Source organism: Trachurus japonicus, chromosome 16 (assembly GCF_045865225.1).
Source record: "Trachurus japonicus isolate A0001 chromosome 16, Traja_1.0".
NCBI lineage: Eukaryota > Metazoa > Chordata > Actinopteri > Carangiformes > Carangidae > Trachurus > Trachurus japonicus.
In genome coordinates, this window is record NC_140922.1 from 4,960,509 (window position 1) to 4,980,266 (window position 19,758).

At 40.0% G+C, this 19,758-nt stretch overlaps 2 protein-coding genes across 2 annotated transcripts in view; one reads left to right on the top strand and one right to left on the bottom strand.

Moving 5' to 3' along the window:
* Positions 1–5,342, top strand: part of vwde (von Willebrand factor D and EGF domains) — a 48,268-nt gene extending 42,926 nt beyond the window's left edge. Inside the window, exons 20-24 of the mRNA XM_085802384.1 lie at positions 1,250–1,345; positions 1,457–1,552; positions 3,344–3,439; positions 4,301–4,398; positions 4,870–5,342. Of these exons, the coding sequence (XP_085658510.1) occupies positions 1,250–1,345; positions 1,457–1,552; positions 3,344–3,439; positions 4,301–4,398; positions 4,870–4,884 (401 nt within the window). The 3' untranslated portion in view covers positions 4,885–5,342. The remainder of the gene's footprint in view (positions 1–1,249; positions 1,346–1,456; positions 1,553–3,343; positions 3,440–4,300; positions 4,399–4,869) is intronic.
* Positions 5,343–5,895: 553 nt separating this feature from the next.
* Positions 5,896–9,730, bottom strand: seraf (Schwann cell-specific EGF-like repeat autocrine factor). The gene is made up of 5 exons (XM_085803292.1): positions 9,420–9,730; positions 8,701–8,796; positions 7,826–7,930; positions 6,622–6,717; positions 5,896–6,222 (listed from the first exon to the last, which is right to left on the bottom strand). Exons 1-5 carry the CDS (start codon positions 9,703–9,705, stop codon positions 6,110–6,112), a joined length of 696 nt encoding a protein of 231 aa, XP_085659418.1. The 5' UTR covers positions 9,706–9,730; the 3' UTR covers positions 5,896–6,109.
* Positions 9,731–19,758: the final 10,028 nt, after the last annotated feature.

The following is a 19,758-nucleotide window of genomic DNA, read 5'->3' on the forward strand; positions in this document are numbered from 1 at the left end:
TAGAATTTTCAGCTACTTTTTGTCCCAAAATCAAGTCAAGATGTGTTTAAAAACTTAAAAATAACTAATTTGTTGAATTCACAATTTCAAAATTGTGTAGAAAAATGTGTTAATTTGTCTCTCTCTGTTGTTTACTTCAAGAGATATGCTGATTTCTTTTTCAGTGTTTTCAGTTTTGATTTGGGATAGGGGCAGTAAAGTGTTAAAAATAAACACCATGGGGCATTTTTTCACCCTGGTACCTGTCAGAGTCTTAAAGTAGACACTTTAAAGATTAAGAAAAATCTCTAAATGTTTTCATTCAGTGCACAGGATTTTGGTATAGGGGAAAATATACATACGATTTTAGAATTTTCAGCTAATTTTTGATATTTTTGTCCCAAAATCAAGTCAGGATGTGTTAAAAACGTAAAAATAACTATTCTATTGAATTCCTTGCCCCCAAATTGTGTAGAAAATTTGTTAATTTGTCCCTGTGAGTTGTTTACTGAAAGAGCTATGCCAATTTCATTTTCAGTTTTTTCAGCCTCGAATTTGGGATAGGTGTAGTAAAGGGTTAAAAATAAACACCATGGGGCATTTTTTCACCCTGGTACCTGTCAGAGTCTTAAAGTAGACACTTTAAAGATTAAGAAAAATCTCTAAATGTTTTCATTCAGTGCAAAGGATTTTGGTATAGGGGGAAATATACATACGATTTTAGAATTTTCAGCTAATTTTTGATATTTTTGCCCCAAAATCAAGTCAGGATGTGTTCAAAACTTAAAGATAACTATTCTATTGAATTCCTTGGCCCCAAATTGTGTAGAAAAATGTGTTAATTTGTCCCTGTGAGTTGTTTACTTAAAGAGCTATGCCAATTTAATTTTCAGTTTTTTCAGCCTCGAATTTGGGATAGGGGCAGTAAAGGGTTAAAAATAAACACCATGGGACATTTTTTCATCCTGGTACCTGTCAGAATCTTAAAATAGACACTTTAAAGATTAATAAAAAACAGGTGGGGAAAAAAAATCAAGACGTGCTCGTAGACCCCTGTTTCCATCTAGACTATAATACATGAGTTAAGCCAGAGGACAGATGACTGAGAGCAGACCTTACAGTTACTGCTGTTTTCCTTCTATGTGATGATTGGAAGTTGCAGACTTTGTCAATATTTCTTCAGCACTGTGGTCAGCGTGACCTGTGTCAGGTTCAAATATCTGTTTTCCATGTGTACGAAGGCCAATAGTTGAGTGTTGTTGTGTTTCAGCCGTGTGCAGCCCTCCCTGTAAGAACGGAGGTCAGTGCATGAGGAACAACGTGTGCTCCTGCCCCGAAGGCTACACGGGGAAAAGGTGTCAAAAGAGTAAGTGAGTTTCCTGGCTGCACAGTGGACTGCAGGCTTACTGAAGTAATGGCTGCCGCCGGATGCTCACGAGCCAAATAAACACTGGGGAAAAAAAATCATGTGTTCCAGGTGTGTGTGAGCCGATGTGTATGAACAAAGGAAAGTGTGTGGGACCCAACACGTGCTCCTGTGCGTCAGGATGGAGAGGGCGGAGGTGTAACATACGTGAGTGACTCCATGTATCCATACACAACAACGGTAACACCACAGCTAGTGGAAGGATGATGATGTTCATAAACCTGCTCAGACTGGTTCAGGCTTAGGGAAGCTTCATTAAAGGGGCATCGTGTAACTTCTCTGTTATCTGTTCACGAAAATCGATTATTTTGTTCGGAGCTGTCGCCTCAGGTCGAGGTGGCGTCTGTGAAAAGTCACCGCGGTAACGCAGTGAGGAGGAATGGAGCGTTACACTGATGCTGCATTCACCTGCAGTCGGGCAGACGGCCGTCGGTAACAAACCAGATGTCATTTTAGTCACAGAAGTCCAGAGAAAGCCGGTAAAAGGTAGATCAGGTAAACAATACCACATCGCCATGACAACATATTGTCACGTGTATTGTTTTGCCTCGTGCTGATGGACCACTTGTTTACATAGAGGCTTTTTTATACCGTTACGTGCAGCGGCTGTTGTCCGTCTGCCGTCTGCCCAATTTCACGTGAATGCAGCATGAAAAATACGATTGAGTTGCTTGTGATCTACAACCGCAACGCTAGATGGGAGTAATTCCTACACAATGTACCTTTAAACTCTGGCTCCACACCACTTTAGCTCCTCCCACATCGTTTTTCACTGACTCAGATAAATGAGAATACATTTTTGGCAATTGGATTTAATCTTATCTTCAGTGAGAATGTCATTATGACTCACAGCAGGTGTAGCGGTAAATGGATTTGAATGATTCCCTCTAAAGCTCCTTGTTTTAACAGGATGTACATAATAGATGCTCTTGGTTGAGAGGGGTTGTACACAGACTTATGCCAGGATCAGACAACAAGAAATCAGGCCCATAGGAGGAAAAAGGATTTTCTCATGGCCTACAAATGTCCAGTGTCAGGCCCCCGATGAACGGACATGTAGTGTAACATAACTGAAGTGATTTTACATCTAGGACGCTCCATGACTCCCTGAGGAAAAGTCATTCAAAGGGATAGTTCAACGTTTTGACAAATTGGCCTATTGCCATAATCCCTATGGTCATAGGAGTAGGTTCATTACCTTTAATTGTCAGTGCAAACTGTTTTTAGATCGGCGGGGCAGAGATGCGAGCTGCTCAGCTAACACAATAGGGGGGAGAATGGTACTTTTGCCTTTCATCATCAAACTCATCAAATACACAATCCAACAACTCCAAAACACTCTGATGGACAAGTTGTGACCTTATACATGATTATTTCATAGCAAATGTGCAGGTCACAATTTGTCCACGAGAGTGTTTTGGAGTTGTTGGATTGTGTTTTTGATGAGTTTTGAGAGAAAGGCGAAAGTACCGTTTGCCTCCATTTTGTCAAAATGTTGAACTATCCCTTTAACATCTCCTATTACGTGAACCTTGACATTGACTAATAGGATGACAGCGTGCTTTGATGTACGCAGTGTAAGTTAATGGTTTTGAGGTGAACACATTGGTTAATATACCTCATGTTCTCTCTGAAGGACTCTTCACCAGACCCAGGAAAGCTCCATGATTGTTGTTTTCTTCCTTCCTTTTCGCAGGGTCGTAGTTAGGGTCATACTTGTAGTGTTGCCAGTCTCCAGACCAAGACATGGCAAGAATTTATGTCACTGATTATTTATTCTGATGCGGTGACCATCATGAAAGACAAAAATATTGCGTAGTTTGATCCTGGCATTACAGGGTCTGTTTTTTTTAACTAAATGTGTGTGTTTGCAGTGTAGTATGTTTTTAGCCAAGCTAATGTGGAGTGTTAACATCTTCCTCTCTTCTCCGGCTGCAGCCGTCTGTCTGCAAAAGTGTAAAAATGGCGGCGAGTGCGTTGGACCCAACACCTGCCACTGTCCCATTGGCTGGGAAGGCCTTCAGTGTCAGACACGTGAGTGCAGGAATGATAAAAACTTGTAGGAACACTGAGACTGTGGAGTCACTGAAGTTACCTGATGTTGTAATCACTATTGTGTCAATTTTCACCATTTTTCAGTTTGTTGTCAAAGTAATGAGACAAATATGCAGTATTTTTTTAAAGGGATAGTTCAACATTTTGGCAAATTGGCCCATTGCCATAACCCCTTTAGTTTTAGGAGTAGGTTCGTTACCTTTAATTGTCGGTGCAAGCTGTTTTTAGAATGGTGGAGCAGAGCCCCAAGCTGCTCAGAGCTACGCCACGGAGGCTCATGGGATTTCTTGGTTTCCCTCATCAAAGTCATCAAATACACAATCCAACAACTCCAAAACGCTTTGGTGGACAAGTTGTGACCTGCACATTCACCACGCTGAGATAAATAGTTTTCAAGGTAAATGCAGAGACTGCTTGCTGAAAAACTGCCCCCCCGACTAGAACGTGCATCAGCGGTTTTGCATGAATTTACCTCGAAAACAACTCTGTCTGGTAATGTTGTGTTATTATCTCATAGCGTGGTGAATGTGCAGGTCACAACTTGTCCACCAGAGCGTTGTGGAGTTGTTGGATTGTGAATTTGATGAGTTTGATGAGGGAAACCAAGAAATCCCATGAGCCTCCGTAGCGTAGCTCTGAGCAGCTCACGGCTCTGCTCCACCGTTCTAAAAATAGCTTGCACCAACAATTAAAGGTAAAGAACATACTGCTATGACAATAGGGATTATGGCAATGGGCCAATTTGCCAAAATGTTGAACTATCCCTTTAACAGGATCTATATAAAGCTTTGATCTAGTTCTGAAATGAGGGTTCACTATATATACTGATTCCCTCCACAGCCGTGTGTAAACAGCGCTGCATGAACGGAGGCAGGTGCGTCCTACCAGACTACTGCCACTGTCGGAAAGGCTTCACAGGCCTCACCTGCACAGTCAAGGTCAGCACTTCATATACAGATGAATTGCAGCAACTGGTGAACTACTGAACAGAGCTCATGTTTCGTCTGTATCCAAGCATCAGGTGTCTTTGAAAGAGAAATACCTGCTGCTGTTGAAAGAACCCAGACGGCCGTTTAAGAGAGCTGCATCTTGGGAAAGAAGTTAAAAGTATTTTTCATCGTGCAACAAGATGGAGAGTTTTTTTTTTCTTTCATCCAGATGGTGAGAGGAGTCTTTGAAGAATTCAGAAAAGACTTTTTCAGAACAGTGATCAGCGATGTTAAACAGGCTTCTGGGTATTTATCTCTCAAAGACACTGATGCTCAGCTCAGTTACATTAATACATGAAGTGCAAACTGGGGCTCAAGGTGCTTTAATTCTGATGAGTAATACATTAATCACCTTGAAGATGTTGATCTAATGTTTTCTATGAACTCTCATTTTACTGAGTTTATTCCAAATCTTAACAGGCATCACAAGCATGATGAAGAGAGGAAGAGGAGGAGGAGAAGCTACAAAATGCACAAAGCAAGAAGAGAGCACCAGAAGGTGTGTGTGTGTGTCTGTGTCTGTGAGAGAGTGTGTGTGTGTGTGTGTGTATGTGTGTATGTAAGCACGTGTGGCTCTGTGCACATTTGAACGCTACCAGAGGGACTTGATGTATTGCACTTGTCTTTTTGTCCCTGTATATCACTTCACTACCTCAAGGTTTCAAGTGACGCACATCTGTTCAACCCATCAGCAGCGGCTCTATACAGATGTGTGTGTTACTGCACAGTATCATGTAAGATAAGTACATCACAGTGCAGATTATTACCAGCAAGCTTTTAGTTCTAGGATTTATGCAATTTAGCCAAATAATAACGTGGTTTAACTTTTACCCAACTGATGTGCACTGTTTGTTACTCACATAAGAGAAAAATAAAATAGTTCAAAATACAAAGTCTACTTCATTATTAAATCTGATTAACTTGGAAGGTTCACATCACTTTTTTTATTTTAGACATGATGTAAATATGATGAATATATTGGTTGATCAGGCCTGTTTAAGTTAAGGACTGTTCATTTATTTACGTCAGTACTTAATTTATATAAATTATTTAACAACCACCTATTGGATTAAGTTTTCTTAAAGGGATAGTTCAACATTTTGGCAAATTCACCTATTGCCATAATCCCTATAGTCATAGCAGTAGGTTCATCACCTTTAATTATCGGTGCATGTTGTTTTGAGATCAGCGGGGCAGAGATGTGAGCTGCTCAGTGAACACAATGGAGGTGAACGGTACAGGTCCGCTGTTACTCATCAAACTCATCAATACACAATCCAACAACTCCAAAACACTCTCGTGGAGAAGTTGTGACCTGCACATTCACCACACAATAAAATAATTTTGTATTATGTTATATTACACATTTGCCTCGAGAACAACTCTGTCTCGTAATGTTACATGATTATCTCATAGCGTGGTGAATATATGAGCCTCAATAATACATGCAATTCATTATTTTATTCACTTAATGACACAAATTACAGTCAAGTACATTCAGCTTGTTTTGTACAGTCAGATGAGAACATAACACAGGTCCTTTGTTTCTTTAAAAAATGACATATCACATGGTAAAAAAAATGTAAAAAGTACCAATGGTCATCTAAAAAAGGGTAACTGTCCTCTGTCCCTCTGACCCGTGACCCCCGGCCGGGCCACACTAGTGAGACTTTTTCCTCTCCTCACAGCGAGGGCCGGAATAGGGAGGACGACAGCGACATTTGTCTGGAGAAATACACTTCCCTCCGTTCAGGCAGGGCTGAGAGCACACAGCTACGGACACAGGCGACAAACAAACCAAACAAAAGCCGTTAGTCGGGCGTAAAACCTGAGAAAGTGGAAGTGTCTGTGGGAGGATTTACAACTGCTGCTGTAAATCCTCTCTCCACAGATCCAGCAACTGGCCACTGAGGTGAGGTGTGTTTCCATGTCTGTGTTTGGTCACATCTGGGAAAACACTGAGTTGCAAAATTTCTAACTACGCACAATTTATATAATTTGTGATTGTTTGGCCGACTGACACCTGAGCTGCTTTACTTCTCAGTGACATGTTTATGGAGATTTAAGACCAACTGAATAGAGTTTGAACAAAACAAGACAAAGGAAATGCTGCTCATAAAGTGCACTGATGCATATCAAAGTGCTCGGTGTTTGGAGCCAGTGTGAACTCACCAGTGTGGCAGGCACCACCCAGCCATCCCTCTGGACAACTGCAGATTCCTGGAGCCACACAGATCCCCCCGTTCCTGCAGCCTTGAGGACAAATCGCTGCATGGGAGACACAGAGAGACAGCATAGAGAGACATTCTCAGGATGCCAGGAAGTAGATCTGAGCTTCAGCTGCAAGTTTACACTGAGTTGATGGAGGCAGAGCTGCTAACATAGATGACACAAGAATATACATTGATTTTTGATCTCCCATGGTTACAACCTTTCCTCTCGTGACATCATCAGGTCTTGATTTTAATTTGCCTAAAAATTGCACTTCGTTTGGTGCCAGTCTGCAAATGTTGGTAATGCTAACATGCTAGACCACCACCATTCCATGTACGTGGCTAAAAAAAGTAAAAAGTATGTATCAGTAGTAGGGATGTCACGATTAGTTGTTTTCACTATTAATCTCGGTATTAAACGCCACAATTAATTTATCGTAAAAATTCCTAAATACCGTCACAAAAAAAGATTGTCAGAACCATATCGTCAGATGTGCACCAAAGTAAAGGTAACTGCACAGATACTGGTCCATTTACCCAACGTAACATTGAATTGGTAGGAATTTAAATGTCAGCATGTCATTTGTTATAATAATAATAAAAAAAGGTAAAATTAACCTAAACATTTTGTATAATTGACAATTAATGACTTGAATAATTGGTTTTATATTAATAGATACTTAAAATATTTTGTGTAAATAATTAGTAATTTAATTATATTTTGACTATATTTGATTTTACACACTCAAAGTGTTGTGAAATAAATTAATGAATGCATAATAATTGTGATAATTGTAATACGGGGATTATTTATCTGACAATTATCTATAATCGTGATTCGTGACCCTAATCAGTAGTAGCAATAAAAACCTTGTTGTGTCTGTCTACCCTCTGATGTGAACACCTGCTCCAGCTTCAAAGCAGCTCCGCCCTTTGAACCGTTAAAGTTGAAGAATGTCTTCATCACAAACTAAAGTAACACATGATGCAACCACTGTGGCTGATTGATTTTCCTAGGGCTGGACTGATTGTTGCCCCCTGCTGTCAGAAAGGTTGTGGCGGTGGGGGTAACTGCTGCTGAAGCTGCAGCTGGGAGCCGGCTGCATGTGGTGACTTTGACCTGGGGGGTCAGCGGAGGTAATTAGATGTGGCTATAAACAGACCCTCTTGGCATCTTGAGCCGGTCCAGCTTGAGGGGCAGATGCACTTGGCCACTCCGTTGACAGCGATGCATTCGCCTCCGTTCCAGCATCCTGCATCACATGTCACTGCCAACAGACACACACACACACACACACACACACACAGACCACAGCTGTCAGTCACAGAGTTACCTGTCCTCAGGTGGATGTCATTACCCCTAACACCCACCTTTGATCTTTTTTTTTGACCTGTGACTTTTTGAATTATTGCACGTGTTTATTATTCTCTATTAGGTCTAGGCTTCTTTTTGAAGCACAAAGAGGCAATTATTCTGGAATTATTTTTAAAAAAGAAAAGGATTAAAGAAAGCCTGGAAAATAATAACTTGTGTTTTTTGTTTCATTTCCTGCTCATTGACTTGTGACTCCTCAGATCCCTCCTGGGACCCCCTGGAAACACTCTATTCTGATAATAACACAGAATTCTCCTTTTTATTCTGAGTCACATGTTACTCATCATTTAAAAACTGCATGTCTTTGTCTTTAATTGTAAACCTCACAGCCCTGATAGTCACTTACTAACTGCACATAAAAGTTGAGCCAGTAGAAAAAGTTTTTTTTTTTTTTTTTTACTCCAACTTCACTGAACTACTTTCTGGGAGAAATCCAGCTGCTCTACTTTCAGGGCGGAGGGGAAAGGAATCTGATGCATGTCTGGTTGGTGCAGAGCGACAGCTGCATGTTGGAATGTATGGATGTGGATCTACTGTGTCACAAGGGTGAAGGAAAATACTGTTAATTTAAAACTGAGTGCACTGAGGAACAGCACGAGCTGTCTGAATCTTGGGACCAACTGGATATTTCATTTACAGTTCTCTCCAAATAAACCCACTTACCTTTGTGACAGTATCTCCCTCCAAACCCAGGAGGACATCTGCACTTTCCAGGCCGAAGACACTCCCCTCCATTCTTACATTTGGGATAACAGTTGGCTGCATTCACAAAAACACACACGATTGTGACTTTACTGGAAATAGTTTGGGTTTGGGAATGTTAATGTTATAAAAATCAGCAGCAAAATAAGTTTTTATAAATACTACTTAGTATAGCTACTATAAATACTTATAAATGGGTTTTCAATAGGCCTACTCATCAATGAACTGATTAAAGATACAGAAAAACACACATTAAGGAAATAGAGCTTCAAAAAAAGTTGATTAAGAATGGTGTATGATAATAATTTGATAATTAATTGTTCTAGTAATTTTTCAAGCAAAACACAGAACATGTGCAGACAAATTCTCAGATGAAGGAATGCTTTTCTTCTGTTTTCATGGATAGGCTACTTGATATATATTTTAGGTTTAAGTTGCTGGTTAGTTAAAATAAGTATTTTTGAATATTTTGGGGGGAAACTGTGATTTTTTTTCCCCTCACTTTTGTCTACCCATAACAATTAATGAATAAACTGATTAGTAGGAAGAGTCATGCACAGGGTTGAGAGTTCTCTGTCTGCAGGAGAGGTTTGAGAAGTTGGTGGATGAATTCACACATTCTCCAGTGTTACAGAAATACATTTCAAGGTAAAAGGTGGACAAAAGCTTTGTAACATCACCATACTGGCAGGTCTCTCCCTCGTAGCCCCGGGAGCAGAAGCATGTGTTGTTGCGGATGCAGATCCCCGCGTGCTGGCACGGCGGCTCGCACTGCGCCCTGGGGTCGAACACGAACCCGACCGCGACGCCCCGCGGAGCGTCCGAGCCCGCCGAGGAAACACCGACCAGACTGACCAGGGAGGCGAGAAGGAAGAGACCCGCAGAGCCGAGACCCGCAGAGCTGAGACCCGCAGAGCCGAGACCCGCAGAGCTGAGACCCGCAGAGCCGAGACCCGCAGAGCCCATGGTTGGTGTCCGGAGTGGAGAGAGAGACAGCGGAGAGGGATGGACGGAGGTGGAGGAGGGAGAGAGGGAGGGAGGGAAGTCCCCCAGCAGCAGCAGGTCAGTGGCGGAGGGGCGGAGCGGGGTCCTGCGGTGCGGTGCGGTGCGGTGCGGTGCGGTGGGTGGGTGGGGGTCGGGGGGAACTGGACACATGTACACAAATGAACACAAATACTAGATGGAGGTGGCCTAGAGACAAAATGAGAACTTGTAGTCTTTGGTTAGACTTGTCTCATCTTTTAGACTCTGCAGCTGACTGACACACAACTAAGTTAGCTAACGGTAACTTTGTGCTACGTTAACGTTAGCCAGCTAACAACGTCCTCCTTATCCCCAGGATGAGCATTACATTATTACATTAAATTGAGAAGTTAAATGAATAGTGTCAACCCAATATTGTCCAGTGGACGTTACACAGCAGTTTGTGGATTTGTTTGGGCTAACTAGATCACATGGATTTCTCTCCTTAATCCAGCAGTTACTGAAAACACGTGTTAGCTAACGTTAGTAGTTAACTGTTAGCCGATTGCGACTAAAACTTGTGCACTCATTAGCACAACAATGGGCTCTTTGCACAGCTCCACTTCTTCCTGAATTTAATGCTGCTCCTTTGTTATTATTATTGGACAGCCTGATTAATCCAGGTGTGTCTGTCAGACACACCTGGATTAATCAGGTTGTCCAATAATGTAAGACAGGAAACAAAGGAGCAGCATTAAGTTCAGGAAGTAGTGGAGCTGTGCAAAGAGTGTTGGGCACGTTACTTTGGGAAAGTAATGAGTTATAGTTACTACTTACTTTCCTCACAAAGTAACAGTTAGTAACTGAATTACTACATTATACAAGTAACTAATTACCAGGAAAAGTAACTTGCGTTACTTTTTTTTGTATGTCAAATATGTCCAATTTTGAATTGAGGCTCCAGTCTGTGCGGAGGAATAGTGAGTGAGTTGGTTAGTTCCATCCAGATAAACGGCTTTCTTCCATTGGTGCACTGAAAAAAAGAAGTCCTAACATTACTGTTGCAGCCAATTTGGCAGACAAAGGTTAGATGAGGGAGACACAGCTCAGTAGTTTGTGTGTGTGTGACCTCTGAATGCATTTTGTGTCAATATCACAGTCATTTTGTATGAGCTTATTTTAAGTCGCCAGCACCCGGCCTTTTTATAGATGTTTTTTTTAAAGCTTTGCAAGTCAATAAAGTGTTAAATTCATTGCCAATGGAGGACCTCATTTTTGACACACCATCATGAGTTGGAAACGCTTTCAGATTCCCTCAAGTGGCCTTTTTGTAGTTAGATTGCCACTACAGTTACCCTTCAAGGGGTGTATTATTTTGTAACGGGACTTCTCTAGTCAAGTAATGGCACATTTTATTTAAGATTGAATGTTTAGTCTGTGTTAACTTAACAGAAAGAGGTGCTGTTTCAATAGATCATTATGGAGGCTGTTTTGCCTGTCAGAGTGCCATCCATGGGAGCCGTTGCACTGCGGTCAAGCAGGGTCAAGCCAGCATTTCAAGTGCGCCATTTTTGCAGACTTTAGTGCAAAAAATACATAGAGACAACTGGGAAAGTCAGCGCTAGCTAGCTTACTACAGCATGTGGACATTTCTGGTTTTCAAAATAATATAGCTAAATGTATTAGAAATATTTGAAAAGTATGAGGAATGTTAAAAATGTGTTTAAAAAAGAAAGAAAGATGTGTCTCATAAAACAAGTGTAGCTCTACTGTCCTACACTGATTTTGAGGCGAGAGGTCACATGACCTGGAAGCTATTGAGCTAAAATGCTCATCATATTTTCACAGAGACATCATATTGTGTCTGGGAGAGAGGGCTCAGAAATGTCAATCAAATAGTTGATAAACTGCAGAGATATCAGAGGAGTCTCCAATTAATGAATTGGTCTCAGCTGTGCCTCTGGCCTGAGCCTCAGAGGTTTCCATGACAATTTGAGAGGTTACCACGACGATAGATGGACTTCAGACAGGCAGGCTAAAACACTGAGAACCAGGGTGATTTTCTGTTCCCACATCTGGGCTCATCAGGACAAGATGCAGTCTGTGAGTAGCCAGAGGACTTCCTGAACACGTTGATATGTTTCTGGTGTTTGTAGAATAAATATTTTGGAAATTCATGCAAGTTAATGGTACCGTCCCAGGCGGCTCATTTTTGGCAAATTTTTGGCAAAATTGTAAAAATCTGAGTATATCTGGTTAGTATTAGACAGTAATTGATGACATAAATGATTTGACATATCTATGACAAAATGTGGTCGTCTGTGTAAGGAGCAGGGGCCAAAATCTGGCCAACCAATCAAATTAGACAACTTTGGTTGGATGGCCCGTCTGTCAGTCAAACTGCCAAATCAGAGACGTTTGTGTCGCAGACTCCACTCTCCCTGTAACAAGTTACAAGTCATTTATAACATCACTGTTAGTCCCAAGCTGTTTAAAGACGGTAACAATGAAACATAATATAAGGTAAATATCCTGCTCTTCTGCTCTGTGCTACTCCTATCAGAGCGGTGTCCCTAGCAACGGTCTATTTTACTTAGCAACAGTCTATTTAACGGTTTTGGTGATTCCTGATTGGACGGAGGGGGTGGGTGCTTATCAGCTGCGCAATTCGAAAAAAACAACAACAACAAAAAACGTACGTCCAGTCGCCTGGGATGAACAGGAGGCACTTAAAAGGGATAGTTCAACATTTTGGCAAATTGGCCCATTGCCATAATTGAATATAGATTTGTTACCTTTCATTGTCGGTAGGCTATAAGCTATTTTTAGAACGACGGAGTGCAGCCGCAAGCTGTTCAAGCTACGCTACGGAGGCTCATGGGATTTCTTGGTCTCCCTCACCAAACTCATGAAATACACAATCCAACAACTCCAAAATGCTCTGGTGGACAAGTTGGTAAATTCATGCAAAACCGCTGATGTGCGTTGCGTTCAGGGACAGTTTTTCAGCAAGCAGTCTCTGTATTTCCCTCGAAAACAACTCCGTCTCGTAACGTTCCATTATTATCTCATAGCGTGGTGAATGTGCAGGTCACAACTTGTCCACCAGAGCGTTTTGGAGTTGTTGGATTGTGTATTTGATGAATTTGATGAGGGAAATCCCATGAGTCTAAAAATAGCTTGCACCGACAATGAAAGGTAACGAACCTACTGCTACTGTATGACTATAGCGATTACGGCAATGGGCCAATTTTCCAAAATGTTGAACTATCCCTTTAAGCTCCAAAATTTTGAATTGAAGTCAACGGGCAGAAGGGGATCTGGCCGCACTCAGAGGCTAATAGTTAAAAATGTTTGTCTACAACTGTGGAAAAAATCATGTGTGTAGAGTGTAATTTGTGGCCAGGAGCGTGTTAAGAGGTAAATGTCAGACTACTTTTCCCACTCTAGCTGATCATGTCAAACACTCAAGTCTCAATATTCTGTGCATTACACACAACAGATTTCTTCAAAAATGATAATGATCATTGAACAGTGATTGACCAAAAACCAAATCAAAAAGTGAAAAACCACGTCCAAAGACAAGACTTGTGTCTGTGTTTTAAAGTTTAAATGGAGTCTGTAGGTGAACGTGTGTAGATGTAGTATGTTTGGAAAAGCCCAATCATTTTTCAGTTTTTTAATTTCCATTCATTCTCTCTTATACTGAAAATCACAGGACTTATTGCATTAGTTAAAGGCAAAGTGTATTCGAAGCCACACTGTGCAGCCAAACATTCAGCCTTATTTTAAATTCTAGTGAGGATCCCAAAGTGTTAAGTTGGAGGGCTGGTGTAATCCATAAAATAGAGTATGCCTTGAATAATATCATTGTCATATAGTTTCAATGAAGTACTGGAAAACCGTAATACAAAGTATATATGACACTGTCAGATGCAGCTGTAAAAGAGGATTTAAATAATCCTAAAATGACTCAAGGGGAAAAAAGGGGAAAAGTGTTAGATGTCATGTGTAGCTTCTTATTCATCATCCAAACATTAATGAGCTAAATTCACAGAAGAAGTGTGGCACGCTCTCCAAGAACAGCGTGACTGCTGGGAGAAATTGTGCTGCTTGAAAGGCTAAAAGGCAAAGGACTTGGTCACATCAAGTGCTGATTTGATTTGGGCTTTTTGCTGAATACTGCATTTGTGTGGAGTTAAACTATGATGATAACAGTGCCTAAAAGCTTCATGGTTCTGTATGAGTACAACTAAAGAAGCAAACTTAAAAATGAATACAAACTCATTGTGTATTGACAACGTGGTATAAAAGCAGATCGATGGATGTATGAACAACAAGCTCCATTCAATGTCCAATAACTAAGATAATAGAAAATAGGCAACTGGTTTGAAGTATGATGTAGGTTTTGTTTGCTCAAATGAAGAGAACATAACAACATTATCTTTGACCTTCAGTGGTATGTAGCCCAGCTTTTTATTGTTTTTACCCAAGTTGTGAGATTTCTGTCCCTGTTCAGGTTAGAAATCACTTTGAATATCCACTGTGAGGGTTGCTTAGCAATTGTTAAGTCCTGTTGGTTTTTTGGTTACTGTTTCTGAAAAGCCAGATCAGATGAGAAGAGACATAAAGACAGACAGCCAGGATGTCATTCTCCTCTTGTGGACATACAGTACTGTATGTTTGTATACTTGTGATGGGAAACATGGACTCGGAGCATTATTTTCAGAAAGTGGGACCTAGTTTAGGATGTGTGTTCTTGTAGAGTGCATGTGGAAAAGCTATTTCCTCTCTGATGAGTGGACTAGCTGGTCCTATATGAAGTATGGGGTGAGGGGAAGGTCTGCTTTAATGGAAATACCACACCAGATCAGTAGCGGATGTGGCTGTCTCTTCTGTACAGTTAGATCTGTTGGCCAGGAGCTTGGAGGAAAGCTGCTCTTGCTATTCCCATCAAAGTCCACATCACCGTAGCTGCCATGACATACAGTGACATACAGTGACAGTTCATGATACAGTTCATGATACGGTCTGTATGTCGGCCACCAGAGTGCCGACTAGTCAGATGGACCGTGCTGTAGCTGTAAAGCTGCAGGTTGAAGCCCATGAGTTAGACTTTGCCAGTCAGTCTGGATACGCAGCCAACACTGATCCAAGAGCTGGTTTGTTGTACATGGCTGTGTCCAGTCTTGGCAGAGGGACAAACTCAGTTGTTCTCATTTTCCAGACAGCCTGGACTGAGATAACCCTCTTTTGTGACTTCCTAGTTCTCATCCAAACAAACTTCAGTCTGGGCAGTGAAGCTCAATTAGAGCAGAACTACAGGCCCAGAATCATTAGGTTAGGGTTTGATAACACAACGTGATGTGTACTGTCCATTGTTAGCTTGTCATCAGTGCATTGGTCAAGAAAAAAGGCTGGTTTAATGTCCAGCCCAAATCTATCAGTAGAGTTCAGTTTTAAACCATTTTGATATAAAAGAAGCAAACAGTTGTGAAATCAGAGGATAACAAGAATAATCCTAAACTATTGAACAAGAGCAGACGCAAAGAGATAACAAACTTTGAATTCTGGTTAAAAATAGCCTATAGAATAATGGAGGATAAATGTCATGGTGGCATTTGAAGGTTTGTTTATGTTATATCAGTTTTTTAGATACAGGGAAAAAAACATTTGGGACAAGAATCCTTTAAATGTGGCATTGTGACAGAGATAAGCAATATTTATTTCAGATTAGGTCTGTCATGGAAATTTTGGTTCTGCCGCAAAGATGACAGCAACAGTAACAAGAAAAGAAGAATATTTTAAACAATAACCTTTAACTTAAGAAAAGTTATCACTTTTCTAGTCTGGCAACATATGTACATCCAGATTAAAAAATATTAACACAACAAGGTCACTAATTACATTAAAGCTGTAGTGCGTATCCCCTGAAGACAACAACAGGACATTCTCCATCCATAGACAGAGAATGCTTCACAATTTAATTGTGTAAATAAAACTTTAGACCTGAATTCAATTTTCCCTCCATTGAAGAGAGAGAGAGAGAGAGACGTTTGTATCAAAATAGGCTATATCATGAAGTACTAGAAAACAAAGACATTCTATGTCAAATCAGATGTTCAACAGCAGTGCACAGCAGGCTACATCAAGTAACATCAAATAACATAAACCGTTCCATATTTATCAGATCCTCAAGGTCAAGGTCACGTTTATTTATAGAGCACCTCATAAACAACCTAGGTTGACCATGAATGATTGAATGGATTAGGTCTGGAATTCACACTCATGAGGATGTCAATCAATCAATCAATCAATCAATCAATCAATCAATCAATCAATAAATCAATCAATCAATGTCAATCAATCAATCAATCAATCAATCAATCAAGTATATTTATAAAGCACATTTAAAAACAACCCAAGTTGACCAATGTGCTGTACAGTTAAAAATGAAGGCATAATACAAAGAATTGCGAAAAGTGATGAAACAGAACAAAAGCAGCAACCAACAAAAGATCAAGGCAATAAAACAAAGATCTTGGGGACTTAAAAGCTAAAGTAAATAGGTGAGTTTTTAGTCTGGATTTAAAAGAGTTGATGGAGAGTTGATGGAGGGGGCGAGTGATGGAAGATGCTGGATCCTTTGATATGATAACAGGGTGCAGGATAACTTTACGCCACTGGAAATCTCCCACCATGTCCACTAGGGCTGGGACGATATGCTTTTCTCCCGATTCGATTCTTCTACGATTTTTTGGATGCCGATTCGATTTAAATTGCGATTCTACGATATTGCCGATTCTCTCGATTTTTAGTCGCATTTTTAACATTTATCTGCACACAAACACTGTAGGAGCCTATAAATTAACATACTCCATTATAAAATGAACTTAAACCCTTTTCAAAGCCTGTACTCTCTGTATGTAAAAGAGGCTAACAAATACACATTGCACAATATTTAAAAAAATTTAAAAAAAATTGAAAAAAAAAAATCAAAAAAAAAATTTTTTTCAAAAAAGAAAATCGATTTAAAAAAAAAAAAATCTATTTAAAAATCGTCAAAAAAGATATCGCGATATCTATGTGAATCGATTTTTTCTCCCACCCCTAATGTCCACTTTGAAGGAATGGATAGAGGTACTGAGCTCAGTTGACCTCTGGCTAAGCCAGAGACAGGCACTATGGCAGCTGTCTATGGAGTTTTGCATTATACGTTAGCATTAAGCTAGCAGACTTTATGCTTAGTTGTGATACTGGCTAACATCTAAACATCTCTGACAATATGTTGCCTCAAATACGTTGTTGACACTTAACTTAGAACAGATGTAGACATCCTTGTTAAGTTTATCCAGGTTTAGTTGGTGTTGTGGTCTACTGCATAACTTTATCCAGAGCAGACACTTCTCTCGGTTGAGATGTGGCTTGGGAAAAGGTAAAAAAAATCCCCCCCGTGGCCCCCAGCCTCTCAGGATACCTAGTGTCAGAGTTGCATGTACCTCATGCACACTGTTTGACCATTTTAAACTTAAAATGTCAAGAAAAAACATATAAAAACCAATGAAAACTGACTAACTGCAATGCATTTCAATGGACGTGGAAGCAGAGAATGTCCGAGTGTATGGGCTAGCTATGCGCACTGTGATTGGCTCATCGCGTTTGGGGGCGTGGCCCCAAACGCGATAGGGGCGTGGCTTAGCTTAGCTGTGCGGCTGTTTTTTGTACTGGGATTGCTGAGTGCCTGTCTGCACAACAAATTTACCAGCTGGTATTAATAAAGAAACCTTGACCTTGACCTTGACCATAGGGGTCACCAGAGTGGCTGGAAGGGAAGTATGGGGCCCATTCCTAGCTCTGCTGGATATGAAAGAATGACACTATCTGCCTCTGAATAACCTTTTACTGTATGTGGTTCAAATACAGGATGTGTGTACTATGTAGATTTCCTAGGGTGTTGTCTTTTTGCTTTGTTTTTTGTTTTGTAGGTCTGGCTTGATTTGTACGTTGTTGCTGCACTGCAGACTCCTTTATATTTTTATTTTATTTTCTTGTTTGTAAAGAAAAAAAAAAGACAGGGCAGATACTGAAATGTAACTGTAATAATGTAACAGTTACTTCTTTGTATTTGTCAACAAATCAAGAATGGTACGATCTTAATTTCTCAACCATATTTTGGTATGTAATGGGCATTTAACAGGTGTGTCAAAGTAACTATCCTACTAATACTGTTGTATGGTATTAACATCATATTGTGTCATACAAAACATTCAGATCTACAAGCTATACAAGCAAAATATTTTAACAGACAAAGAGGAAACTGAAAGTGCTTTGTGGTTGTGTGTGTGTGTGTGTGTGTATTTTTTGGCCACATGTATTCCAGTGTAGCTCCGGTCCAAACCACTGACCTGGATCTTAGAGAGGAAGTGAACTGGTGGTTAAATGAGAGCAGCAGATGTGAACATACCATCATGACTGGGGGCGTTGTGTTTTTAGCTTCAGCAAGAAGTCTGTAATAACACAGTGACATACAGCACAATACAAGCATAACAATCTATAGAAAATGTATCATAAAAAATATTAGTTATATAACCATTTTACCCCTGGGTGTCAAGTTTTTAAACTCGAGTTTAAACAATAGCTATGAAACAAAGTGCATTACTAGAGCTGCATTGGTAAATTCAGTTGGAGCAAAAAGATTCAGATCAGGAACAGAAATGGCTTATAGTTTCATTTTAAATCTTTGTGGTTATTTACTACTGTATACATCTAGATAGTGGTGAGCTGTGTTCCTCTGCCTTGCGGTTTGCCCTCTAGTGGTGGAGTCAGTGGTGATGGTTGTTGGTCACTGAGCTGCTCTGTTCACTCAGCTCAGCAGCAGCCAGTCAAGACCTACAGTAGCCTATTGTCCTGTTTGTCTCCTGTTTATCATGCGTCTTCTACCATCCTCCTCTATGATGTAAAATAACCAACTTAATTTACTCTGGTACTGCAATTCAGAATCATTTTCAAGCACTACTTATAGTTTATATTTCATTTCATTTCGATTTATTTCATTCATGGTATACATTCTCACATGGTTGCACATATTTACATAATGTACACGTTTTCACCATGAATGAAAAGGAGCAGGATGAAGAAAACTTAGAGTACCTGCCCCTCTCTGTTGTTACAATTACATTAGCTTACTTCAACACCAATTATTCTCTGTTTCAAAATATTAAGAATGATGAAACATATAGTGACAAGAAAACAAACAAAATAGCAGTAGACACCACTCGTCTATCTTTTCTTTTTTTCCCTTCTTTTTCTCTTTCTCCTTCTTTTTTGTAGACACTTATCTTTTCTTTTTTAAACATTTTCTTAAGCTGAGACATACTTGTACAACTTTTCAGTTCCTTGCTTTGTGAATGCCATACTTTTACACCTGCAACAGAAATACACATTTGTTTTAAGCTTAACCTTGCAAATGTAAGTTTAAAATCAAGCTTCAGTCTGTTGTCCCCTTGCTCCAATTTAAACAAGTTTTGTAAATGTTCTGGTAATGATCTGTTCTTTGCTTTAAACATTATTTTTAGGGTCTGTAATTTTATTATATCGGCCATTTTCAACAAACCTGCAGAAATAAAACATCTATTTGAGGGATCTCTATTACCTGCCTTGTGGTTAGCCTAACTCTTACTGCTCTTTTTTGTAGCAGAAACAAATATATTACTTTGCTACATGCATGTACTGTATGTAGTAAAGTAATAGGCTACATGAGAAATATTACTCTTCGAGGACTTTTCTTACCTCAAATAGATGATTCTAATGATACTTAAATTTGAATAGGATTTTGACTGCAGCACTTTAACTATTAAAGGTTTATTTTAATGTATTGTTGCTATTGTTTTTTTCCTACAATGTTACTCTCAGGATACATTTCCTTTTTAGCTCGACTGCTACTAAAACTCCAAGAGCTGAAGGATTTTCAGTATCTTAGTTTGTTTTGTCTGCATGAAAATTGGTGTTAGTGTGAAAATAAGTGGCTGCATTTGGACACAATAATTTGGAGACGAA